The sequence below is a fragment of the Sinohyriopsis cumingii genome, chromosome 18 (assembly GCF_028554795.1).
Source record: "Sinohyriopsis cumingii isolate HCF-2022 chromosome 18, ASM2855479v2, whole genome shotgun sequence".
Classification (NCBI taxonomy): Eukaryota; Metazoa; Mollusca; class Bivalvia; order Unionida; family Unionidae; genus Sinohyriopsis; species Sinohyriopsis cumingii.
This window is the reverse complement of record NC_142978.1, coordinates 21,507,106-21,530,538: the sequence shown is the minus strand read 5'-3', so window position 1 is coordinate 21,530,538 and position 23,433 is coordinate 21,507,106. Positions and strand designations below refer to the sequence as shown.

At 36.3% G+C, this 23,433-nt stretch overlaps 1 protein-coding gene across 3 annotated transcripts in view; it reads right to left on the bottom strand.

Moving 5' to 3' along the window:
• Positions 1–21,149, bottom strand: part of LOC149776198 (integrin alpha-4-like) — a 67,530-nt gene extending 46,381 nt beyond the window's left edge. Inside the window, exons 1-8 of one of the 3 annotated variants that reach the window (XM_089942525.1) lie at positions 20,992–21,149; positions 18,026–18,558; positions 17,381–17,496; positions 8,955–9,064; positions 8,133–8,381; positions 5,360–5,408; positions 4,992–5,072; positions 2,634–2,719 (exon numbers count right to left, since the gene is read on the bottom strand). In XM_089942525.1, the coding sequence (XP_089798651.1) occupies positions 2,634–2,719; positions 4,992–5,072; positions 5,360–5,408; positions 8,133–8,381; positions 8,955–9,064; positions 17,381–17,496; positions 18,026–18,195 (861 nt within the window). In that variant the 5' untranslated portion in view covers positions 18,196–18,558; positions 20,992–21,149. Of the gene's footprint in view, positions 1–2,633; positions 2,720–4,991; positions 5,073–5,359; positions 5,409–8,132; positions 8,382–8,954; positions 9,065–17,380; positions 17,497–18,025; positions 20,221–20,991 lie in introns of those variants that run through there. The other 2 variants (XM_089942526.1, XM_089942524.1) reach the window with 2 other exon arrangements.
• Positions 21,150–23,433: the final 2,284 nt, after the last annotated feature.

The window sequence follows — 23,433 nt, the reverse complement described above, 5'->3', positions numbered from 1 at the left end:
CTATACTGAATTAATTTGACAATGTGGCAATCTATTTCCACTATACTGAATTAATTTGACAATGTGGCAATCTATTTCCACTATACTGAATTAATTTGACAATGTGGCAATCTATTTCCACTATACTGAATTAATTTGACAATGTGGCAATCTATTTCCACTATACTGAATTAATTTGACAATGTGGCAATCTATTTCCACTATACTGAATTAATTTGACAATGTGGCAATCTATTTCCACTATACTGAATTAATTTGACAATGTGGCAATCTATTTCCACTATACTGAATTAATTTGACAATGTGGCAATCTATTTCCACTATACTGAATTAATTTGACAATGTGGCAATCTATTTCCACTATACTGAATTAATTTGACAATGTGGCAAATGAGAATAACAGACTAAGACATTAAATGTAATAATTAAAATCATCGGGGTTAGTAATACTTCACTGTATATGAGCTCACAAAACTCAAACTTATTTTTATTTTCAAACCATCACTGACAATTTCAGTTTGAACCTTCAACCAGAGAGAAATAATGTCTCAAATTCCTTTTTTTTAACTGTTTGGTTTTAAATGGTATTTTCAGCAATTATGTTTGCCTGTTATATGCGAAGAAAATGGGAGCTAAGTATCTTTCCCACGGAAACATTATGACAGCGCGGCCGAACTGGTAGAGAAGGATATCGATCCGGGGACCATTGGATGATGAGTCCGACTATCTACCAATCGCTAAAATTAATTTTCCATCTCTGATCATTATACCGTTTATTTTAGCCATGTGACTTCGAACGAGCACATCAGACTATTGTAATTCATTAATTGCCCCCCCCCCCACCCCCCACCCCCACACACAAATGAGCGTTAAACAACAACCGGGTCAATTCCCATCCCTATAGTAAGTTGGGTTTTTTTTAGATAATTAAAATTATGCCATGGAAACGCTTAAAGTCAAGGAATATCCTCATCCAGGGGTTTTGCCGCATGGGCCCCAGACAAAGCGTCCTTCGCACAGAACCACTCTAAGCCACTTGTTAACGCATCCCACCCACCGCCACCCGATATTTCTGGATTCACCCATATGCCCGATACCACAGTAATACATCTAAACTGTGGATTAACAATTATCATACATTTTGCTTTTTTTAAATTGGAGTTTACATTTACTATAACAGGAATGTCATGGATGGTAATCTTACCTTTCCTGAGAGATCAAGTCTTGGTCCACCTGCCGCAATGTAAACAGCTTTGTCACCGAAATATCTTCCACTCGAAATGGCATAAAGTTTAAATTTCTAATAGCAGAGTATATTCCTGATGTAACGAATTTTTCACAGTTGTTTTATGTAATTGATTAAATTGTTTGTTTACATGTACGGGGGCTCGTGTTGGGTTGTTCTATATACCTGCTCAGATCTCTATCAATTTCACCTATACGTTTCACCACTTATATTTATATTTGCTCGAACCGGGCAATAACATCGAGGTTGGTCAACCCCTAGATAACGAAAACCAAAATTTAAGAGGGACACCCACCAGGAAACAATCTAAATCGGTGATTCTTTCACAAGGAGCAAGTTTCCACATTTTTGCACATGGTATTGTGCAAAGTCAATAGACAGCTTAATAACAGTTTTATCGGTACATGAGGGGACTCTGAACATCAGGTCTGGATAGCTCTGAAAAGGTGAAGCTAAGCTTCTATTTCCACTATACTGAATTAATTTGACAATGTGGGAAACTATTTCCACTATACTGAATTAATTTGACAATGTGGCAAATGAGAAATATAGACATTAAATGTAATTATTAAGATCATAGGGGTTAAATATACTTCAGTGACATCTGAGCTCACCAAACTGAAACTTATTTTTTATTTTCAAACCATCACTGACAATTTCAGTTTGAACCTTCAACCAGCCAAAAATAATGTCTCAAATTCCATTTTTTTTAACTGTTTGGTTTTAAATGGCATTATCAGCAATTGTGTTTGCCTGTTATAAGCGAAGAAAATGGGAGCTAAGTATCTTTCCCACGGAAACATTATGACAGCGCGACCGAACTGGTAAAGAAGGATATCGATCCAGGGACCATTCGATGATGAGTCCGACTATCTAGCAATCACCAAAATTAATTTACCATCTCTGATCATTACACCGTTTATTTTAGCCATGTGACTTCGAACGAGCACATCAGACTATTGTAATTCATTAATTGCCCCACCCCCACCCCCACCCCCACCCACCCAAACCACACACACACACACATATACACACACACAAATGAGCGTTAAACAACAACCGGGTAAATTCCCATCCCTACAGTAAGTTGTTTATTTTTGTAGATAATTAAAATTATGCCATGGAAACGCTTAAAGTCAAGGAACATCCTCATCCAGGGGTTTTGCCGCATGGGCCCCCACCAAAGCGACAGTCCCAGAGAACCACTCTAAGCCACTTGTTAACGCATCCCACCCACCGTCACCCGATATTTCTGGATTCACCCATATGCCCGATACCACAATAATACATCTAAACTGTGGAGTAACAATTATCATACATTTTGCTTTTTTTTTTAAATTGGAGTTTACATTTACTATAACAGGAATGTCACAGATGGTAATCTGACCTTTCCTGAAAGATCAAGTCTTGGTCCACCTGCCGCAATGTAAACAGCTTTGTCACCGAAATATCTTCCACTCGAAATGGCATAACCTAAAATAGTATAAATTTGTAAATTTGAGAAGGTATAACCTAAAATTGTATAACTAGAATTTTAAGACCTCTTTTGAAACGCCAGTCTTTTATCAACGTTACAAAATATTAAATGTTAATGATAACTAACAATGTAAGTGATTAGAAAGCTATTAATATCGACAATGTTTAGTGTGAATTAAGTTCACATTTCCATTCACTAGAATGCTACATGTCTGAGGTATGATGCCCCAGTGCTCGACAACACAATAATGTGCCACACTGCAGACATCGTAGCGATTGAAAAATTGTTAAAGCTCCGTTAAAAGTTTAAATCACCCACACACGTTCACCAGAACTGATAAAACACATTTGAGTGTGGTGTTGGATTTTTATATATACCATTTCTATGTTACAGAAAGCAATCCGTATTATCAAAAAATCTTTCTTATTCTTTTAGATACCATCTTGGAGATTCCATGTGAGAGGCAGCAAAACTTTGGAACTCTTTACGAAAGGGATTTCGTTACGCGATAGTTTAACTCTCCTTTAAGGTCTTTATCTAACGGTTAATAATGTAAAATAATCATTTCTAAACACATATAAAGATTTTGATGTGGTTCCTTAAGCTGGTAGTTTAAATTTACTTGAATTATGTTTAGCCAGTCTGTTCTTAAGGTATACACTAATTGGGTCGTTTCATAAACTTGATTCTTAAGTCTTCACGTGGGACTATGCTATTTGCTACAATAATTGGATAGTCGAGAATGGAAACATACTCGAAAGAATTTATATGAACATGTAATTTCAAAATCGAATAAATTATGAGATCGATCAGATTAAAAATGCTCGTTTTGATCAATATAAACATACTTGGCCTGGAAAGATACACAAGGTTTGAAAATGACGAACGTTTTAAAGAAATATTTGCAATGAAAATCATGCTTCCCTCAGTCAAGGCAGAAAAGATTAGTCATGGAATAGTTTATTAGTTGTATTTTGCCTCTGAGAATAGAAAGAGGCATGTTTTGAATGAAAGAATAAAACAGAGAATCTGTGTTAATTAAACGTATAATGTCCGTCCTTTCACCAACTCTTTTCTTCTGTATATATTAATTTATGGCTGTAAGTTTATATTTGAAAGTTATTACTGTCCATTTACCGTCCAATTGTTTATAGTTACATTTACCCTTTCCTCCTACTTAATCCGGCATGGTACTCAGAACAGTTTACATATATGGCTAGCTTCGATAAACGAACGAGAGGTCTAAAGCGCTCTCCGTTATGGATCACTGCCATCTCACCTCTGTCTGCGTGGGTTCGAGTCCAGGATTTGACCAATGTGGGTATGTGAGAAAGCTTGCCAGTAGCTTCTCGTGGGCCGGTGGTTCTTCCCGGGGTTTTCCCGGGCTTTTCCTCCACCATTAATACTGGCCGCCACGCACTGCCTGTCGTGTGCTGAAAAAGGCGTTAAACCCCACAACAACAAGAACAATCGATAAACGAATCAGAACCCTGTTTCCGTTAGGTTACAAGAGACGGTTTTTTGGTTACTTATACACACTTCAATACTACATTTCTACTTAAAAAATGGTGACTATTTGAAAACGAAAGTTCAGAAAACTTGTGGAATTAGTCATAAGTAAAATACCCATCCAAAGAAAAAATAAGCATTTGATTAGTTTCCATAAGGGATGAAACAAAGAAAACAATTAGACTCAATTTTCATCCGTTTTTAAAAGATTGTCAAAATGTAGAAATGCGAACCATTTAATACAGTCGGAGTTACTTTAGTTTTTTATGGCATATATGGTTTGCTGGCGTTATAAAATCAACAAGAACTATAAAGAGATGTTCAAATGCATAGAAACGTAACTCGAAGACTTGCAATTCATGGACTAGTAACATAATGGATATGGGTATTTGCTTTGAACAAATATGTAGTGCATCTATTCAGCGCGGTTGGTATTCAGTGAGATTTGTCTCCCCTAGCTTCAGCTACTATCGAGTAGTTCGCTGGATTTGCATCCTTTGAACCTTCATTATATCGGTCTTTATTCCTTTGTTCCTAAAAAATAAAATTCTGTGTTCTGTAACATGTGTCCTAAAATTCGTGACTTATAAGACTGTCTGATTACAATAATAATCAAGTTGATTTGCTCCCTGCAAAAAAATGTACATTTATCCCATTTCACACCAAACCCAGACTTGATATTAGAGAAGCCTAATTATTGGGGGCGGGGACATCAAGTGCAAGTTTAGTAATCTTTTATTCTAAAATGTTTTCACTCACCTATTAACTCAGATGTGTCAGTTGGCACCTGTTTGTTCTGCGAATAGGAAGCATTGTTTCTTCTCAGATTAATAAATCCCCCTGCAAAGAAAATATGTCTGTCTTATTCACTACATACTGAGATAGAATCCCTCGACTAAGCTTGAGAATCTTGTCACGAAAAAGAGAAAGATATATTTTCTAATAATATAATGAATTATTTTGACACATATTCTACTCACTGTTTAGAAATATACAAGCTGAATAAGGATTGTGAAATAGGATTATTTCAAACAGCGTCAAGTAATCCTTATGAATCACAATCATTACTTTTTTGCAATAATTCTACTGAATATGGTACTACTAAATGTCTAGTGAATTTTTATTACCTGTCCAAGATTGCAATCCAGGTGAGCCCATCAATAAATCTCCCTGTGCCTATAATTATAATAATAATAATAACAATAATAATAATAATCATGATTGTCATCGTTATCGCCATCGTCATCATTAACATAATTTCTAGGAGACAGAATGAAGCTAACAGTAAATGATGTACTATATTTCTATAGTTTCACTAGTAAATGAGCTCGATGATATAAAAAATGAGTAATCATCTTCGAGTTTATTCTGGAGATATAATTTTATTTTTCACATATGAATTAGATATTAGAGGTTTATGATATATCATTTATTGTTCGGTTTAAGATACGTTTGTCATGCTGTATGTATATCAATCAGTGTAGAATATGCCAATTTGGGCCATAATTGGGATACCTTTGTTATGTCATATAGTAATTAGACCTCTAAAGGAAAGCAAATATCATTAAGAATGAAACAATAAAACAATTATTAAAAAAATTATATAAAAAATAACAATGTCAAAAGAATAACAACGCTAAATTAAAATACCGCGAAAAAAATTCGTAAGAGCATAAGTGTGCAGTTATCAGCACCGCGAAAAATAACCAGTCATATAGCATCTATATTTAGGATGAGACCTTGACAAGTCTAACGATTTAGGTCATTTTCATCGTTTGCTTGTGAACTAGACAGAAATAGTTTGCACCATCTACTTGTAGTTTCGTTTGTTTCCTACCAAAGAGTCTAGGGTCACCGGGTGACCGAGTGGTCTACAGCGCAAGCCTTTACCAACCACTGCAATCACACCTCTGTCTGCGTGGGTTCTAGTCTTGGCCTCGGCCAATGTGGGTATGTGAGAAAACTTACCAGTAACCTCCCTTGAGTCGCTAGTTATTGCTGGGTCTGTCCTGTGTTCTTTCTTAATCAGTTATTCTGGTGGCCATGTATAAGTTATACTGTGCTGCAAAAAGCAATTAAACCTACAACCCAACAACAACAGCAACCAAGCAACCAAAGAGTAAGAAGAAAAGCAATGCTGGAGGTCAACTGGTACATTGCTTCACGTGACATGTAGATGAAGAAGTATACTGCCAATTATAGACTGGTGACGTGCGCACTGGAGCTTTGTTGTTGTTGCTGGTGTTGGCAGTGATTTTAATGTCACTTTTAACACATTATTTATTATATCATGCCGGAATAATGGGAGCGCAGTGCTTTTCACAAGGACGCAGAGAGGAATCCGACCCAGGTACGCACTGGGACAACCTAGTTATAGGACGAAATTCGCTTTTACTAAAAGGTCATCATAGAAAAGAAGATCTAAGAGCTTTTAAAATCCTTCTCTTGGCTTTTAATAGGAAGCCAGCATAACATTGATTAACCGTAGCGAGAAAGAAAACATGTTCTTTTGATGTCATGTCATTTATATATATAACGAAAGCTGCGGTTTATTCCTATGTTGCAGAACGAGGGATTTAAGTTTGTACCACAAAGACATTTTAAAACAAATAAAGAATATCTTATTATTCTAGTGTAAAATGTTTTCTTTTCCTTTTTTCAACACGGAAGCACTCATCAAGAATTGTTTAAGCTAAGGGTTGTAGGTTTGGTCATGCGGAGTCCGAATGTTGAAAAAAAATTCAATTTTTTTATTTCATGTCGTTTTCATGCATCTGTTTTATGCACTTAAGTAGTACGTTGAATCCCTTGCCATTAAATTTGTCTGAGTATACAAAGCCAGTTGTAAACTAATTACTAAAAGGAAATAGCCGCTTATATACTACGTCTTTTCTCTCATTCCCTATTTGTTTATCTGCATGTGTACAGAATACTTTTATAAAGTTGTCTCATTTTGTAACATTGACAAACACAGCAACGTATGTGATACGTACAAGCAGTAATAAATATCGATATTATGGGCCTGTACCCGAATTCTTTGCTTCAGTCTTCCTACGACTAACATCCTAATCTCAATCCCCGTCCCACCAGGCCACCACCGATAAAACATACACAGTAACACGTCATAACAAAAACAATCAAAGGCACAATGATTGTACTATACATCATTTGTATTTAAAAGTTCATAGTCAAAATGACCCTAATATCCCCGTATAAGTTTTCAAACCAAATTATGGGAGACCTTACTGCTAACCAAATGTTTTGGGAAGTATGTCACTATGGATACAAATGATCAATATTCAAAAAACGGGGCATGCATACAAATGTTTCTTTGTTTCAACAATACTTTTACTTGATATGTGCCGACCATGTTTGAGCTAAACTAGTTATATAGTTTCTCACGGAGACTGAAAGAATTACGAATTGTCCTATTTATAGGCTGCTGACATCTAAATAGGAGTACTTGCCACCACCCCTTCTCTCTCTCTCTCTCTTATTGTTATGACTGATTTTATCAAACATAGAAATTGACAACAAAGATTTTAACTTGGTAAAATTTAACAAACCAACATAGCCAATACCCGAAAGCGTTTTTAATTAATTAGATAACCAACATAAAGGAACAAAAATCTTCCGATGATGTTTGGTCTGTTTTAGTTTAATTCAGTTTCATAAAAGAAAGCAGATCAAATTTTATCCTTAGTGAGTATCTAACGCTAAGGAGGTAGGCCCATTCAGTGAGTTTAATAGTTAATTCCTTAAAATTATTTCAAAAAGGAAAAAGAAAACAACACTGTACACACGGGGGTAAATAGAAAACAATCAACCATATCCTGCTAGTTGAGATAGATAAAATCATCCACTACGTCCAGTACTTTGATTTTTTGTAGCCTGTCTTACCGTTCCTATATAATGAACTGCCATTCCAAGAGCCCCGTAGCCCCAATTGTAGTAGTTTACTGGCCCCTGTGGACCTGGTTTTGTTTCGATGTTTTGTCCCTGTTGGGTCAAGAGTGGATATTTACTCCAGTAATTCAATCGGGACACAGCCGTCTCGTAACATATGCCGTTTTGGAAATGGTGGAACTGATACAATTGTATGGCAACCGCCAGGTTCTTCTGGTCATACCAGCGATGGGCACACACAGCCTGTAAAATATTAATAGCATATTGTATCTAGCTATCCATCCATTCTTCTCTCAATTCTCCCACCAACCCAACCAAGCCGCTCTTTTTGAACGACGATAAAGTTGTGCCCCTTATAAGGGTAACATTGGCTCACCAGACAAAGAGAGGTAACTCGTATGGTCATGACTCGACATGATTTGAGAAGAGTAAATCGCTTTTATGAGAGCATAACATTTAGGAAACAATCTTCGCCTAAATGTATCCAAATTTATATTAGTGAACTAATATTCATAACGATTTGATTTCCATTTCGCAAAGTTGCTTATCTGTTGCATTCCCGAAACATGTTTGACCCTCAATTATGATGATTTTACCACACTTGAGGACATATGAGTAGATAGAATTACAACACGTTAGAGGATACCCAGATAAACACACTCACGCACGCACGGACGCACACATCAAGGAATAACAACTTTTGCTCCCTCGGATGTAAATCTGAAACTCTATATGGTACGGCTGACGCATATATCCTTGTGAGAAGACATAAGCATTAAATGATAACATTTATGCCCTTAGTAAATATTCTCTCACCACATTTCCTCCATTTACATCCAGTGCCCCTCCAAGCCATTGTCCACTCTTTCCGTGTGTGAAAGTCCTCTGTTGTCCAGCAACATTTACGGTCTCAGATGAGGTGGTGACTGGAATTAGTAACAGGGGATGATTTTTTCATAATTATAGAATATATAAAAAATTGAATGTTTTCTGTATAATTTGAGTGTGCAGATTTCAAAAATGAACCCGTCTCTATGATATCGTTTCAAATAAATTCACAGGAAGTATTCAAACACATGTACCGTCCACCATTTTTAATACTGGTCTTTGGCAATTTTTGAAAATTCTTGACCTCATGTTATTTCAAGCTGAAATTTGCATATTTCTTACATATATTTTATATAGAAATGTTTTGTGAACATACAGCTTTAAGAATAAATTGACTTTTTATATGTTCCAGGTAATTCAGAAGTCCCCCGTGCCTTTTATCAACCCCCCTCCAAATGTTTTTGCATTAAATACTATATTTTTGAGTCATACACAAGTTGAAATTATATGTTGCTTTTAAAATGGAATGTTTTCTGCTTAATTTGAGTGTGCAGATTTCAAAAATAAGCACATCTTTATGATATATTTTCAAATAAATTCACAGGAAACATTCAAACACACGTACCGTCCACCATTTTTAATATTGGTCATTGGTCACTTTTGGAAAATTCTTGACCTCATGTTACTTCATGCTGAAAGTTGCATATTTTTTACATATGGTTATATTTAAATGTGTTGTGAACGTTCAGCTTCAAGAATAAATTCACTTTTTCTATGTTCCAGGTACTTCTGAAGACTTTCTGTACCTTTATATCACACGCCCCTTAACATTTTTGCATGAAATAGCAAAATCATGAGTCGTACCAAGTTGAAATTGTATGTTACTCTTAAAACCAATAGTGCATATTCATTACAGTGTTCTTGCATATATATACATTTATCTGAAATCACAATTTAGTAAACAGCAATTGCTATTTTAGAATTTAGCTATCACAAGATATATTTGGTCAGTTTTCATATCTATAAAATAAAATCAATGACAAAAGGTTTTCCACAAAGTTTTCAATACAGTAAATCAGGATTTCTATAGTGTCAGCTTAGGATGGTGCAACATTAAATTTTGTATGTACTAATTTTGCGATATTTTTATAATAATTCTGACCATTGTTTTGAGCAATATTACATAGTTCATGAAGTAAAGACAATGGTGGTATCAGAGATAGAGAAGAAACTGGCACTGGGTTGGTTCTCAAGAAATATTTATGATTAGGTATTTGTTTAAATGGAGAAATACTACAGATCGATTCTCTTTTCCTTAGCTTATGATGACAATATTCATATTGATATTCACCAAAAATGGTACTCAGAACAGTTTATTTACATATATCGCTAGCTTCGATAAACTTTTATCTCTTTTCCGTCCCTACTAAACATGAACATTTTAATTTTAATACCAGTGTCTCTAGATAAGAATCGTACATATAACAGATGACCTGACATTGATGATATCTCAGTGATCACAATCAATACGTCTAGTATCACTGAGTCGGTGAGTGATACTCCCGTCGAGTCTCTAACCTCAAAAATATATTACACAACAAAAGTTGTACAAATATTTTGTAATAAGTTTGGTATAATGAATGACAGTACGTCTGTATAATCCGATTCCTTGCTATAAACGTCTGCCTTTTAATGCAATCAAGTTTTCGTGTGTTTTTTAACCCAGATAATGTCGTATTTTTGTCATTGTTTACATTTTGTACGTGCCCGTGTGCCGGGAAGAGTTACCGTTCTTGCAGGCATGGGTGACCTTTGAAAAAGACGTAATTCGTGGGTTTTCCGCAAATATTCGCACACGTTTTACCATTATTCTTGTAAAAAGAACTCCAAAGTATTTAAAAAGTAGGCGTAGGTGAGTGTATATGTTCGTTTAATTAGTTTTTCAGCGTTTTGAAAAATTAGTTTTTCGTTTTTTTCCGCTGAATAAGTTGTAGAAATGGCCCAGTGTCATTTACGCTAAATATAGACATTTGACCTTTCAACCATGAATACATTCGGATGTAATAATGTCGGCTTTTCACATATTAAAGCGGAAAAAGTACCGGGAGTAATGAGGTTGACATTTTGAGAAAACGTTAATCTTGATCGCCAGTGCCCTCTAGCGGCGTCCCCTGTTGCTACTGGAATCAAAATCAGTCTTGATCAGTGAAATAAGTATAAACGCATTTTATAATGGCTACGGGACAGCGCCTACACACAGACACACAAATATACATAAACACACACATACACACTTATATATATACATGCATACATACATACATACATACATACACACACACACATGCATACACACACACACACACATACATACATACATACATACATACAAGGCCGAGAGGCACAAGCAAAGCCTACAGACTTACGTTCCTATCACCTCCTATAGAGGAGACGCATCAGACTGTGAGATATCTTAGTTAAACAGACACAGTTTCATATTAAAAATCTTCCACACAAAACACGGGCTGAAATTACATGTGCGTGGTGATGAACAAAACAGTCGTTTTATCGAAGATACTATAGCCGCTGACGTGCCCCTAAATTCTTGAACAGTGAATACACTTAGACCATTATTAATGAAATCGACAAAAATATCGCAACGATTCTCAAAATGTCGGAAATATTGACCAGCGATGGTTCACGTTGAACTCTTGATAAATGCTTAGTTCCCCTTACCTAGATCTGTTTACTGATGAGCAACATGGACTGCCCATTGTCGCTGTATCATTATGAGTGGATGAACTATTTTCCACTAATTGTGTTCCTGTACAAGAATAACAAAGGTACAAGCTTTCCATGTCGACGCTGTATGCAGGTTTTTTGTTGTTGCACCAACTTGGACTTTGACTGCCCGAACATTCCAGTGAGTTCAAACGACCAAGAAACCCTCGCAGTCAAATATAATATGAAGCAGAATGCTGAACTAACCACATGAGGGTTTTTGTATACTATTGCCAAATGTGATATAGCAACTGAGTCGCCAGTGTTTTACCGTGGCAAAGATTCGGTCGAGATGCTTATTAAACCATGAAATGGATCCCGCAACAGTCCTCCTCAACCGCGGACATCATTAACGAGTTTTCCATAGCCACCCAGGTCTGAATCTTTGATAGAGATTCCAGCTCCACTGACGAGAAAGTCCGTGATCACTGTCAAATTGCTGACGCTTACAGAGGTGCTGCACACAGTGCATTATGCCTGCAGCTGATACTTTATTTCAGCAAAACTAAACTTCTCATAATGTTCTATATTCTTCGCTGGTACGATTCAAGGAATCGCAAAATCATCAAATACGGCAATGAATGATATCCACAACAATATGGAACCATTCATGACGTTTCTGATAGGACAGACGCAATTTATTGACTCAGCTTAGTTTTCGTTTATAAATGGTGAGACTGTTGTAAGATCAAATCATCTCAATCTTACAGCGATCTCTTTTAGCAGGGCGACGTTGGTCCCGAACACTTAGCCTGAACATACAAGTATTGTTTAATCTTGGTACATTCTACATTAATTATTTGGTGTTCGTAGGTTTCTATAACAGTTTCCTCCATTCAAGATGAACATTGTGATGTGAGTAATACGATGTTGTTAGGTAATATCCACTGTCCTCTCGTTGTTTTGACGCAGCCATTTTGATTAACTTCGCCTGTGGTGTAGCTGGCGTTCTGATTGGTTGCTCAGTTCCTAGGAAGGCGAATATAAAGCCGTGCGCAACAGTGCCTAGCGTGGCAGATTCAGTCTAATTTCTTAGCGTTCAGCTAGAATTTTCCATTTCTATCTCTATTTGCACCTTCTAAATACCCACAATGGCTCAGAAAGCCCATGCGTTTAGGATGCAAAATCACGAGATGGTATAATAATGTGGAAAAATTATTTGAAACACAAGAGTACGGTTATCTCCAGAAGATGTTATGATTGCTCTTTTTTCTGATCAGTGTCATTACACTTATGTTAGGGCTATGTACCTTCTGGGAAGCATCGTCACCCATTTAGTTTAGTACTTGCACCTTCGGAGGTTGCTGTGTGTGCACCGTGTGTTACTGTAAGAACTTTGGTATGGTTATCTGAATTAAATGAGTGTTCGTCGTGTAATATTTCGTATCTTTAGCACTTTCTGTCTTTGGCCACAATATTCGGTGTACTTCTGTATGGTAGGCTTTCAGTACTTCTTCGCTTGTGTATCTCCTATTTGCCCATTTTGCCATGGGCATCGTCAATGTTTTTGGCGGTGCACTTTATTTATTATTTATGGTGCAGTTCATAAACCCATATCCCATTCTCCGGAGAAAACACCTTCAATTTTATGTCATGTAATAAATATAACCTAATTTATATTGTCCTTAGAATAATTGTGTTAGAATAACTGATAGCCATCATAATAAACCCATTTTTGTGTTGAAAATTTCTGGTTGTCTCTCTTCTCTTCTGACTGGACGTAGGAGATCCATTTGTAACTACCACTATTTGAGTCTGCTCTAAGTAGACCCATATACACCCGTTAGATGTTGCTTCCGGAAAACAAGACGGATATGCTCTGCAGTCTTGTTTTCCGGAAGCAACATCTAAAGGGTATACTAGAGTCTAAACAGCCGTTATGTTAGAGTACGATTGAATCCGTCATCATGCTCAGTGACGATGTCATGACCCGCCCTCATACACGCCGTGCTTGACTGGGCGCTGAGATACTGCAATCAAAATGTAATGGCCGGGGTCAACTTGTAGTAGTCAACTGACCGGCGACTTTGTGTGCCTCTTATGTGGTCAAGGACTTGGTTTACTTGTAACGACTGTCCGCGGTTGCTTTTATCTGTACTTCCTATGCTTGTCGTGAGACAGAAAGAGAGGTCGACCTAGTTAGGGGTTGAAACAACACACAGCGGTCTTAGGAATTTTGCACAGTGCTTCTTGCGCCATTTCAAGTGAACATCTTTTGAGACACTGGCGTCTTCTGCCAGCTTTTTGATATTTATTAAACTCTTTCAGTAACTTTGCGGGCTCTATTTTCTTTCCGCAAGCTTAGTATCCGTCACGTTTTCTGAAAATTAGCAACTATCACTCCAATTTGTCGGCACAAATTGCCCGTGCTTACTAGGTTAAAAATATGAGTAGGCCATGGAGTCCATGTGGCGAGTCTCTGAGGAAATAAAAAATATCAGCTCAGTCTACGTGAGTCGCAGTGATGGAACGTGAGTTGGCTTATAATCCGTGTTAACGGTGTCGTAATGATATGAAACGGTCGTAATGTCTGTCCGGTTAACACCGCAAGTTTTACAACTAGCTTTGCATCTCTGTTGGCTCCTGGGGCACCATTAGGTATAAACATATCAACTTCAACTCACAGTCGATGGAATACTCAAGTCATTTTTAATTTTGCATTTATAATTCACGTAGCTTAAAACTAGCAGAACTGGGGAGAAAATAAACATAAATTAAGACTCTTTGGTCACAAACTAAATAACATACAGAAGCAAGGTCAACAAGTTTTGTACGACTTAATAGATAATTCTGTTATCAAAACTATAAATGAAAATGTCATAGGAAAATTATTATGAATTAAATCTAAACCAATCCTCACAAAAGTCCAAATGAATGAAAAGTTTCGTATAAATTTGAAGACCGAAACATTAACATTTTCATTCCGACTAGCCGGCTTTGATGCGCACATACCTAAACCAAAGGTCAAATTCGCCAGAAAAAGGAAGACATCGATAAAAAAGAAAAAGCGGCGGGTTGATATTGTAACCAATGGACATGCTGTCATTGGAAGTCAACAAATTATCTAGTTAATTAATATTAGTAAAATACTGTTATTTGTTTGTTTACATAGTTTTCGCTATTATTTAATCAAATAGTTTATGTTAATTTTTTAAAATGCTTTATAGTAATTATTTAATATTCTGTCAAAAGCAGATTAATATACATTGCATGTCAGTCGTTAGAACAACCGACATAAGTATTATGGTGCACTGGTCGTCCTAGTGACAGGATCAATTTTGCTTTCTGAAATCATAGTGTGTAGGATGAAGTTTCGATTGACTGAAATACACAAACCAGCACAACCCAAATTGGAGAATTTATGTATAAACCATCCTAGACATTCCAGGGTATAAGTAAGCTGTATCGATACGCGGGTTACCCCACCCCCCTCGTATTTCATCAAAGTCAAATCATACCACGCCAAATTGATTCCATACTTTCAGTGAGTAGGAAGACCAGTTAACTGAAAGAAAGTAATGCTTGGACGGAGATTCGAACACAGTATCACCTGAATTCTACCTCTAGACAGCAATAAGAACATTAATAAAGCTGAGTAATAATAATAATAATAAAAAATTTATATATATATATATATATATATATATATATATATATATATATATATATATATATATATATATATATATATATATATATATATATAACGAAAGCATGGTTTAACTTTAGTATTGATAGTGGAGTATAAATTGAAAATTGTAAAAAAAAATGTGCAAGTATCTTAGCATAAATAAGAATTTTTAGGCATTATATCCATTCATTAGAGGGTTGACAGATTTCTTTTATTTCAATAAAATCAAGCAAACATCTTCCTGCCGAAAACATTACTATTACTTCATCTTAAACTAATACATGCGGAACTAGGTCAACATTCAGTTCATGCTTAGGTGAGTAAACATCCAGCTGCTGTATAATTATTAGGATTGTATGACTGTGTATCACTGTATTATAAAATCCTTGGTTTTATCCAGTTTTCTATTTAGACTGTATCTCGGTGGCATTTGAGGGTCATTTTGGAGAGTATTCAAAATGTATTGTAAGGCATAATGAAATATTTAATTGTATATTTTAAACCCATTCAAACAAACGGACTGATCCAATGATATGTGCCGGCATCATCCGAGTACGATATGATCACACAGTCCCTCCTGCTCTGCGTAGTATGGGTACTGCAGTATACGTATCTTTACACGCTAGCTTAAGCCAAGAGTACGTTTTTACCTCGAAACATGAACTTTATAACCTTTGGCAAGTATTTCTTTAACAACAAATATCGTGGCTTGGCCAGGTCACCTGCGTCATCGACACTCCTCGTCATGGACAAACCAGGACACCTGAGTCACATATACTATTCCTTCTGAACTTCCCTAGGCCTGGACTTGGGGGGTTGGGGGTGTCATGCCTCAGGCAATTTTCGTCTCTGCTAGCCTTTCTTGACAAGTATTAATCTGCGAATCCGCAAGCTCTCCGCCACGATCATCATTTTTTGTTTCCACGAGCTGTGGAAGGGGTGCGAGAGGTAGAGAGGAGGGGGAGGGACTCAGCATAAAACGGTATTGACATCTACTATTCTGCTAAGTCATATTTTTTATTCCATCGATAGCTTTCCCGTTTGTAAACGTAATGCTTACAATTTTTCTTCAGTTTAAGATTACCTTTAATGTCAAAGGAATTTCCTGCATTTACAACGTACATAACTATTAAATACTACCCTCACATGAGAAAACTTGCAAACGTGACAAGTAGTTTGTGAACGCATGGCATGAACATCTATGAGCGTGACATTTCTGGATTATCTAAGTGTATACACTGTGGTTCATTATTTTACAACGATTTCTATAAAACTGACTCATATCCTATTACCAAACTGCTGAAGTTTTCCACGACTATGTATGTATGTGTGCATGCATGCACGCACGCACGCATGCACGCACGTTAGCACGCACGCAAGCACGTACGTACGTATGTATGTAAACATGCGCGCGCATGCACACACATATCTGCGTGGTTTACATGCATTGCAGGTAAGAACACTGTATGATACGTTGAAAGAGACAGATTGGGTGTCTATATATTGATAGATAGAAAAACAGACAGACCGGGTGTCTATGTAGTGATAGTTAGAAAGAAAGACAGACAGACAGGGTGTCTAGTTAGTGATAGTTAGAAAGACAGACCGGGTTTCTTAGTAGTGCTAGACAGAAAGAGATACTGAGTTTAGTGAGAGACATATTGGGTTGCTAGGTAATGACTGATATATAGAAAGCAGACAGACATGGTGTCTAGGTAGTAATATGCAGAAAAAGATACTGAATTGCTAGGTATTGAGAGACAGAACGAGAGACATACTTGGTGGCCATGTGGTGATAGAAAGAGAGACAGACTGAGTGTCTAGATAGTTATGGGTAGAAAGACAGACCGAATGGCTTGGTAGTGATGTATAGAAAGAGAGACAGTCTGGGTAGCTAAGGAATGCTAGATTGAAAGGGAGACCAACTTGGTGGCTATGTAACTGGTTGAAAGATAGAAGATAGGTAGTTAGAAAGTTGGAGAGCCTATTGACATATATTTACCGTCTACTATGAGAGACTGGCAGAACTTATTGATGATGCTGCATCTATACAAGACACCAGGACGATCAATAAATGGCAGTGCCGCATCGCTGTCTCGAGGGGCTCCCACAAAAATCCTATATGATTGAAACATAATCGAAATGATGAATGAACTGTTTAACTGAATTTGTAAGATCTCTCTCTCTCTCTCTCTCTCTCCAAAGTTGTCCTACAGTAATATTACAACATTGTATGAAGTTGGGTGTCATTTTCTGATCTGTTAATAATTATATGGTACATTTTGTATACTACCATCCATCAATTTATGTATTTGTTTACTTACGTTAGTTGTGTCCATCGATCATCTATCCATCAAGCAACTAATTTCATCCTTATATACACACACAAATAAACACGCAAGCACGCAGACAATAAGTATGGTTAAAGCAATTTGCAATGCAATTCGAATCATTAGGGATGATTTTAAAGGCACATTTAACCCAGTGACACGCACATCAACACTTGTATTCAATCCACCCTCTTACAACAGTTTCGCGCACTAATGCACGAACACATGCACGTACTCGAACACGATATTTGAACATGCACACAGTATCTCTTTGTTTTGAGGTAACAGTACATTAACATTTCTTTTATCGTACATACCATTTGTCAGTCCCAGCATCCGAATGAATAGCAACTGTATATCCAAAATAGCTGTCCCTAATGTTTCCTCCCGTAAACACTAGAGCGCCCTCTTCCATGATATTGAAAGCATCGGACATTGATGTAATGGACATGAAATACATGATCACAAAGAATAATGGCATCCACATTTTAAACGAGTGAAAACATTGGTCAGTGAATACTTTGATGTAGTTTCATCACCTCTCTGTCTGCGAACTATTCATACATAGCACTTGCTATTGGTCAAATTACTTGTATTCCGTCCTGAGTTTTTCACATTGGATGAATCACGCACTCTAATTCCAACTTAGAACAACCTACACTTACACAAAAATTCCGAACAAGAGTTGATTTGTCCAATCCGCCACTTGTCTCTTCACCGTAGAACTAGGTCCCTCTGTCACACTCCAACAACATAAAAATGATTTACAAACCGAGTCGATGGAGAATTATACCGATTTTGAATAAGTATTTTCCGGAGACAGTTGAAGTCTATTTCCGGGTATTTCCTGCTGGATAAGTCAGGTATGCGAGCAAAATAAAATCAGGAACTGTTGCACATGCAGACGACACTTGAATAACGAATAATAATGACCTTATCTGTTCCAACAGTCATCCACGTCATATAGTGATAGTCAAGCTAGTCATACTGTGTATCATTTTTTTTTACATACAACCTATTACTACCGTTCATACGTAGGTAGTAAGGGCTAATATTGGTTTGTAAATGAAGTATGACCGAGTAAACTGGGGAAGGAAAATAAAGGGACGAGTACAGATCAGTCATATTAGTCATATAGTGACTTAGTGACCTGTATGAGATTGATATGAGTTAGTTAACGGAACTAAAATCTTCTGCTTGTCTTTGAGAAAACATATGTTTGCCCGTTCTTGTTGGGGAAGGTTGGAATTGTTGTGTTATTTTTTAAAGGAATTAATTATTTGAAAGAAATTGCAGAGCACAAGGGAGATGTATCATCGAGAAAATCAAAATAAAAAATTATTTTAAAAAAATATGTGCATTATCCACAAATCTACTGCCGTTAAAACAAATGAAATGGGAAGTTTTCTTGGTAAAAGATTGCAAACGTTCTTACATTTAAAGTATTGGAGAAAGTGTATTACTTACGATACAATCATCATTCAATATGTCTGGATCTTCGGAACACGAATTCGAATACCTTATCCCAAACGGATTTCCTCAGAAGGCACAGTTCAATATTTAAAAAAAATTTGATCACAAACTGTAGTACATTAGCGTATTCCTTAGTCAAAGTACGAGGCCCCGAGTGGCCGAGTGGTTTAAAGCGCTCTCCGTTATGGATGACTGCCATCTCAAGTCTGCATGGGTTCGAGTCTAGGATTCGGCCAATGTGGCTATGTGAGAAAGCTTACCAGTAGCTTCTCGTGGGTCAGTGGTTCTTCCCGGGGTTTTCCCGGTTTATTCCTCCACCAATAATACTGACCGCCATAATAGCCTTTCGTGTGCTGTAAAATGGGGTTAAACACAACAACAATAGTCAAAGTACAGAGAGAGACAGACAGACATACAGACAGAGACAGAAAGATGGCAATGACGTTTTTCACTCTGGATGTGCGATATATATGGCCATTAGTTAAGGGTAATGTAGTGTTACTGTGAATGACACTGTTATGTTTGTTGTTTATCGGTACTTTAACAAAATGCAGCGCTATATTGTCCTGATACTACTGGAGTGGTGAGCAAATAACCTTTACACAGGAAATCAATGCATTATTTCATAGCCAAGACATTATGTATTATGTTCTAGAGAAAATTAGGGCTTCTTTTAATAATAATTTCGTAATTTTTAGCAATTAAATAGAGCTGTTACGGTACTGCACTCTACTCTCTTTGAGTCCTACAAGTCTAAATCGTCCGGATATTGTATATGAAATACATATTTTACCATTTTGAGATATGGCAAACTATTTCACATTTTATCAGGGCCGGATCAGGGGGCAGTGTATCAAGAGTTTACGCTCCCCGCCCCCCGGCTATTAAAAAAGAAAAAAAAAAAAGAAGAAAAATTACACAAAAGTGCAGTCACTTGAAGTTTGGCCATCGTTTTATTGGTGGACACGTTTAATGAGTATTAAACACACTTTCATTAAATAGACAGATATACTTTGCGTTTGCATCCTTTCGAGGAAAGTAAGGCCCTTTATGAAATTTTGCCCCCCCCTCCCGACGAACACTTGAACTGATCCGGACAAGTATAGAGTTTCTTATCATAAATGTGCCTTGCGAATGGACAAACCGCGATGGCTGACACATTTTGGACTTTTCAGGATTAAAATCCGCATCGTACTGGTCCCGAGTGCGCAGTGACCAATGAGTCACTATACAGGTCGCTAGTTCGGCGTACTGACCAATGAGTCACTGCTGCCTCTGCTTCGCAGTCCCATTACCTAATTGTATAGGATTATATTAATACAAGTTTTGATACTTATAAATGGTTGCACCTGTCCCTAAACTCATTTTTGGATTATTGTCATTTATTATTAATTGCCAAAAGGTGGCAGCCAACTCCTATTACACCTTTGCGATGTCACCTACCTGAAGGTAAACACTTTCATGACATTAGTTTACATGACAAGATAAGTCTGGTGTAAGTTGTCTTTCAATATGATATCATCTTCAAGAATTCAACGTAAAACGGAAGAGTTTACCTGCTCTTATAAACTCATCTATTATTATTTATTGTATATTACCGATATCACAAAAATAACGTAGAACCATTCTTGTGAGCTCGTGAATTGTTATGTTTTGACTTGGGTACAATGGATCAAAATGCAGACTTTATTACTTTTTAATCTTGATATTAAAATTGTAACTATTTATGTTTTAATTATTTATTTAATTATTTAATTAATTTATTTATTTATTTTTTAAGTATTATACACAAAATAAAGAATTGATTTACCTTGGAAATTTGAATTCCAAACTAACGTCATGGTGGTTGAATAACGCACAGTTTAACATTACAGAAGTTCTTCTCCGGTTCTATCAAGTTTGCATTTCAAATATTTACTCCCGAACTGAATTCTACAAATAGACTACTTCAGAATTCTGCAATAAAATATAAATATCTAAAGTTCCATGTTTTCATTCGTAAAGAGAAAAACGAGTAGTGTAAGAGCATAAGAATTTATTTATACATATTCTTACTAAGTGACAAGAAGTTATCACTTTTGTTGAAGTGGCTTTCCTTCCGGGAATGAGAGTGCGAGCAATTTTGTAGAGGAATTGCGGGAATGAGAGTGAGGGAGAAATGAAAGCAAGCACGTTAAGAACATTTAAAGTACGGCATTTTTTTGTACAAATATTTTGTACAAACATGTTCAAACGTGTTTAGAGACTTTTTGATGGCATATAACAAAGCTACTAAAGACGCTGAACAACGAGCACAGCGGAAATTAGCTGTAATATCACCTGGGGTGCCAATTTTCGTGTAGCTCTTGGTTACTACAACAACAACAAAAAAAAAAAACGCATTTAAGAACTCAAAGGGTTAGCAATGGCCTGTCTATGTAAATGAAAGCCTCCCTCCAAAAGTGAGTTTATTTACCAAAAAACCACGAAAAGATATACTTCCAAATTTTCACTTTAGTTATCGTCACTGATTTATCATTCTTCCTTGAGCTCTAAAAGCTCTCTGTCTGTCTGTCTGTCTGTCTCTCTGTCTGTCTGTCTCTCTGATTTGACCTGAATGCATGCTGTGTGTAATGGTAACTTCTGATTGTTCAATTTGTTTTTACGTGAGATAGATGTGAAATAATATGAATGTAGCATTATTCCGAATTAAATCTTGAGCGCTCTTTCACTTATCTAAATTATTCAGCCCCAAAAGGTTATGCTGGCATTTGAGTAAATATGTTGCATTATGTTGTATTTTTTAATCGATCATTGATCTCTCTCACCAACTCACTGCTCAAAATGTTGCATTTTTATTCGATCTTTTATTATCGTAACCGACACCTCCCCACAAATCCCTTTTTTTTATTTATTTCTTTAGTATCTTGTGTGTATTCTCAACACTTTCCACAACCATGATCATATCATAACTATTGTCATTCTCTTTTTCATCATCGACTGTTTTCTTTTATTATTATTATTATTATTATTAGTCTCATTTTTGCATTATCAAATGCTACACATTAATAAAGAACGGAGAAGGTCGTCTGAGTTGACTTCCGGCACGGTATCAATGCCTTATTCCTCATTGTGTACTGTACCCAAAATGCACGCAGAGAACCATACCATAGTCTTCATATTCTATAACTGATTCAGTGAAATATTTTCGTCACAAAATTGGAAGGAAATACCCTTAAATTATGTTGAAATGATCCTGAGTGTTAATACCATGTAGTCTGGTTTTACAACTAACATCTCATTATGACTGACTGACTGACGGACTGTTATTAAATGAAATCTGCTATTACAGTGATATATCTAGTGATTGCACCATATAACATTACTCAGCATTTAGAGTAAAGCAAAACAACTTTTACTCTAGACTTTGACATATTACCATAATTTGACCGATACAGAATATTGCTCACTATACAAACATCATAATTTAAATTTAAATTTATTGTATTTAGATAGGTCAAGGAAAATATATATGCGTAACGTAATCTAATGTATTCATTTAACATATACCATGACTCAGATGCGGCAGTGGACGATCGAATCGGTTGGACTTAAAATTACCTTGGGACAATTTGGTATTGGAAATTAACAAGAATTGTATACTATTACGACGCTACGGTCTTAAACTAAGTACAAGAAATAAACGAACCCAACATGTTTCAAAAACTTAAGCAATAATATAACCATGAAAGTTATAAAATGAAAATGTATGAAGAACTTAGAGTGTCCAAAATAATTCCGCTACACTGAGACCCTATCTTTGCCCCTAACAGTTGAACATGATCCAGATTTTAAGACTATAGCATCTTCAGTGAAACCAGAATGATTCCTTACCTCTAGATCTCTCCAAGTGTAACCGTGTAGGTGGTGTTGTACGATGTTATAAACACACAAATAATTACTTACACATATGGATGCAAATATTAGCATATATATATGGACAGGTTTTAAAAAATAATTAACACAGGTGCTTCTTCAGCTGTATTCAACCATGCATAAATGTATTTCTGTCTTACATTTTGAAATCTTTTCTATAAGATTTAACTGTGGTAAAACAAATACATGAAACGACTTTAGGAAAATTCTGTTTTGTTACTGAAGACGGTGAAGTGAATTCCAAATACTGTTTCCGGGGCCCCTCTGTTAACAACTATTACCTATGCGTTTAACTGTGTGTATTAAAAAAAAAAAACGTGTAAGAGCAGACAAAATT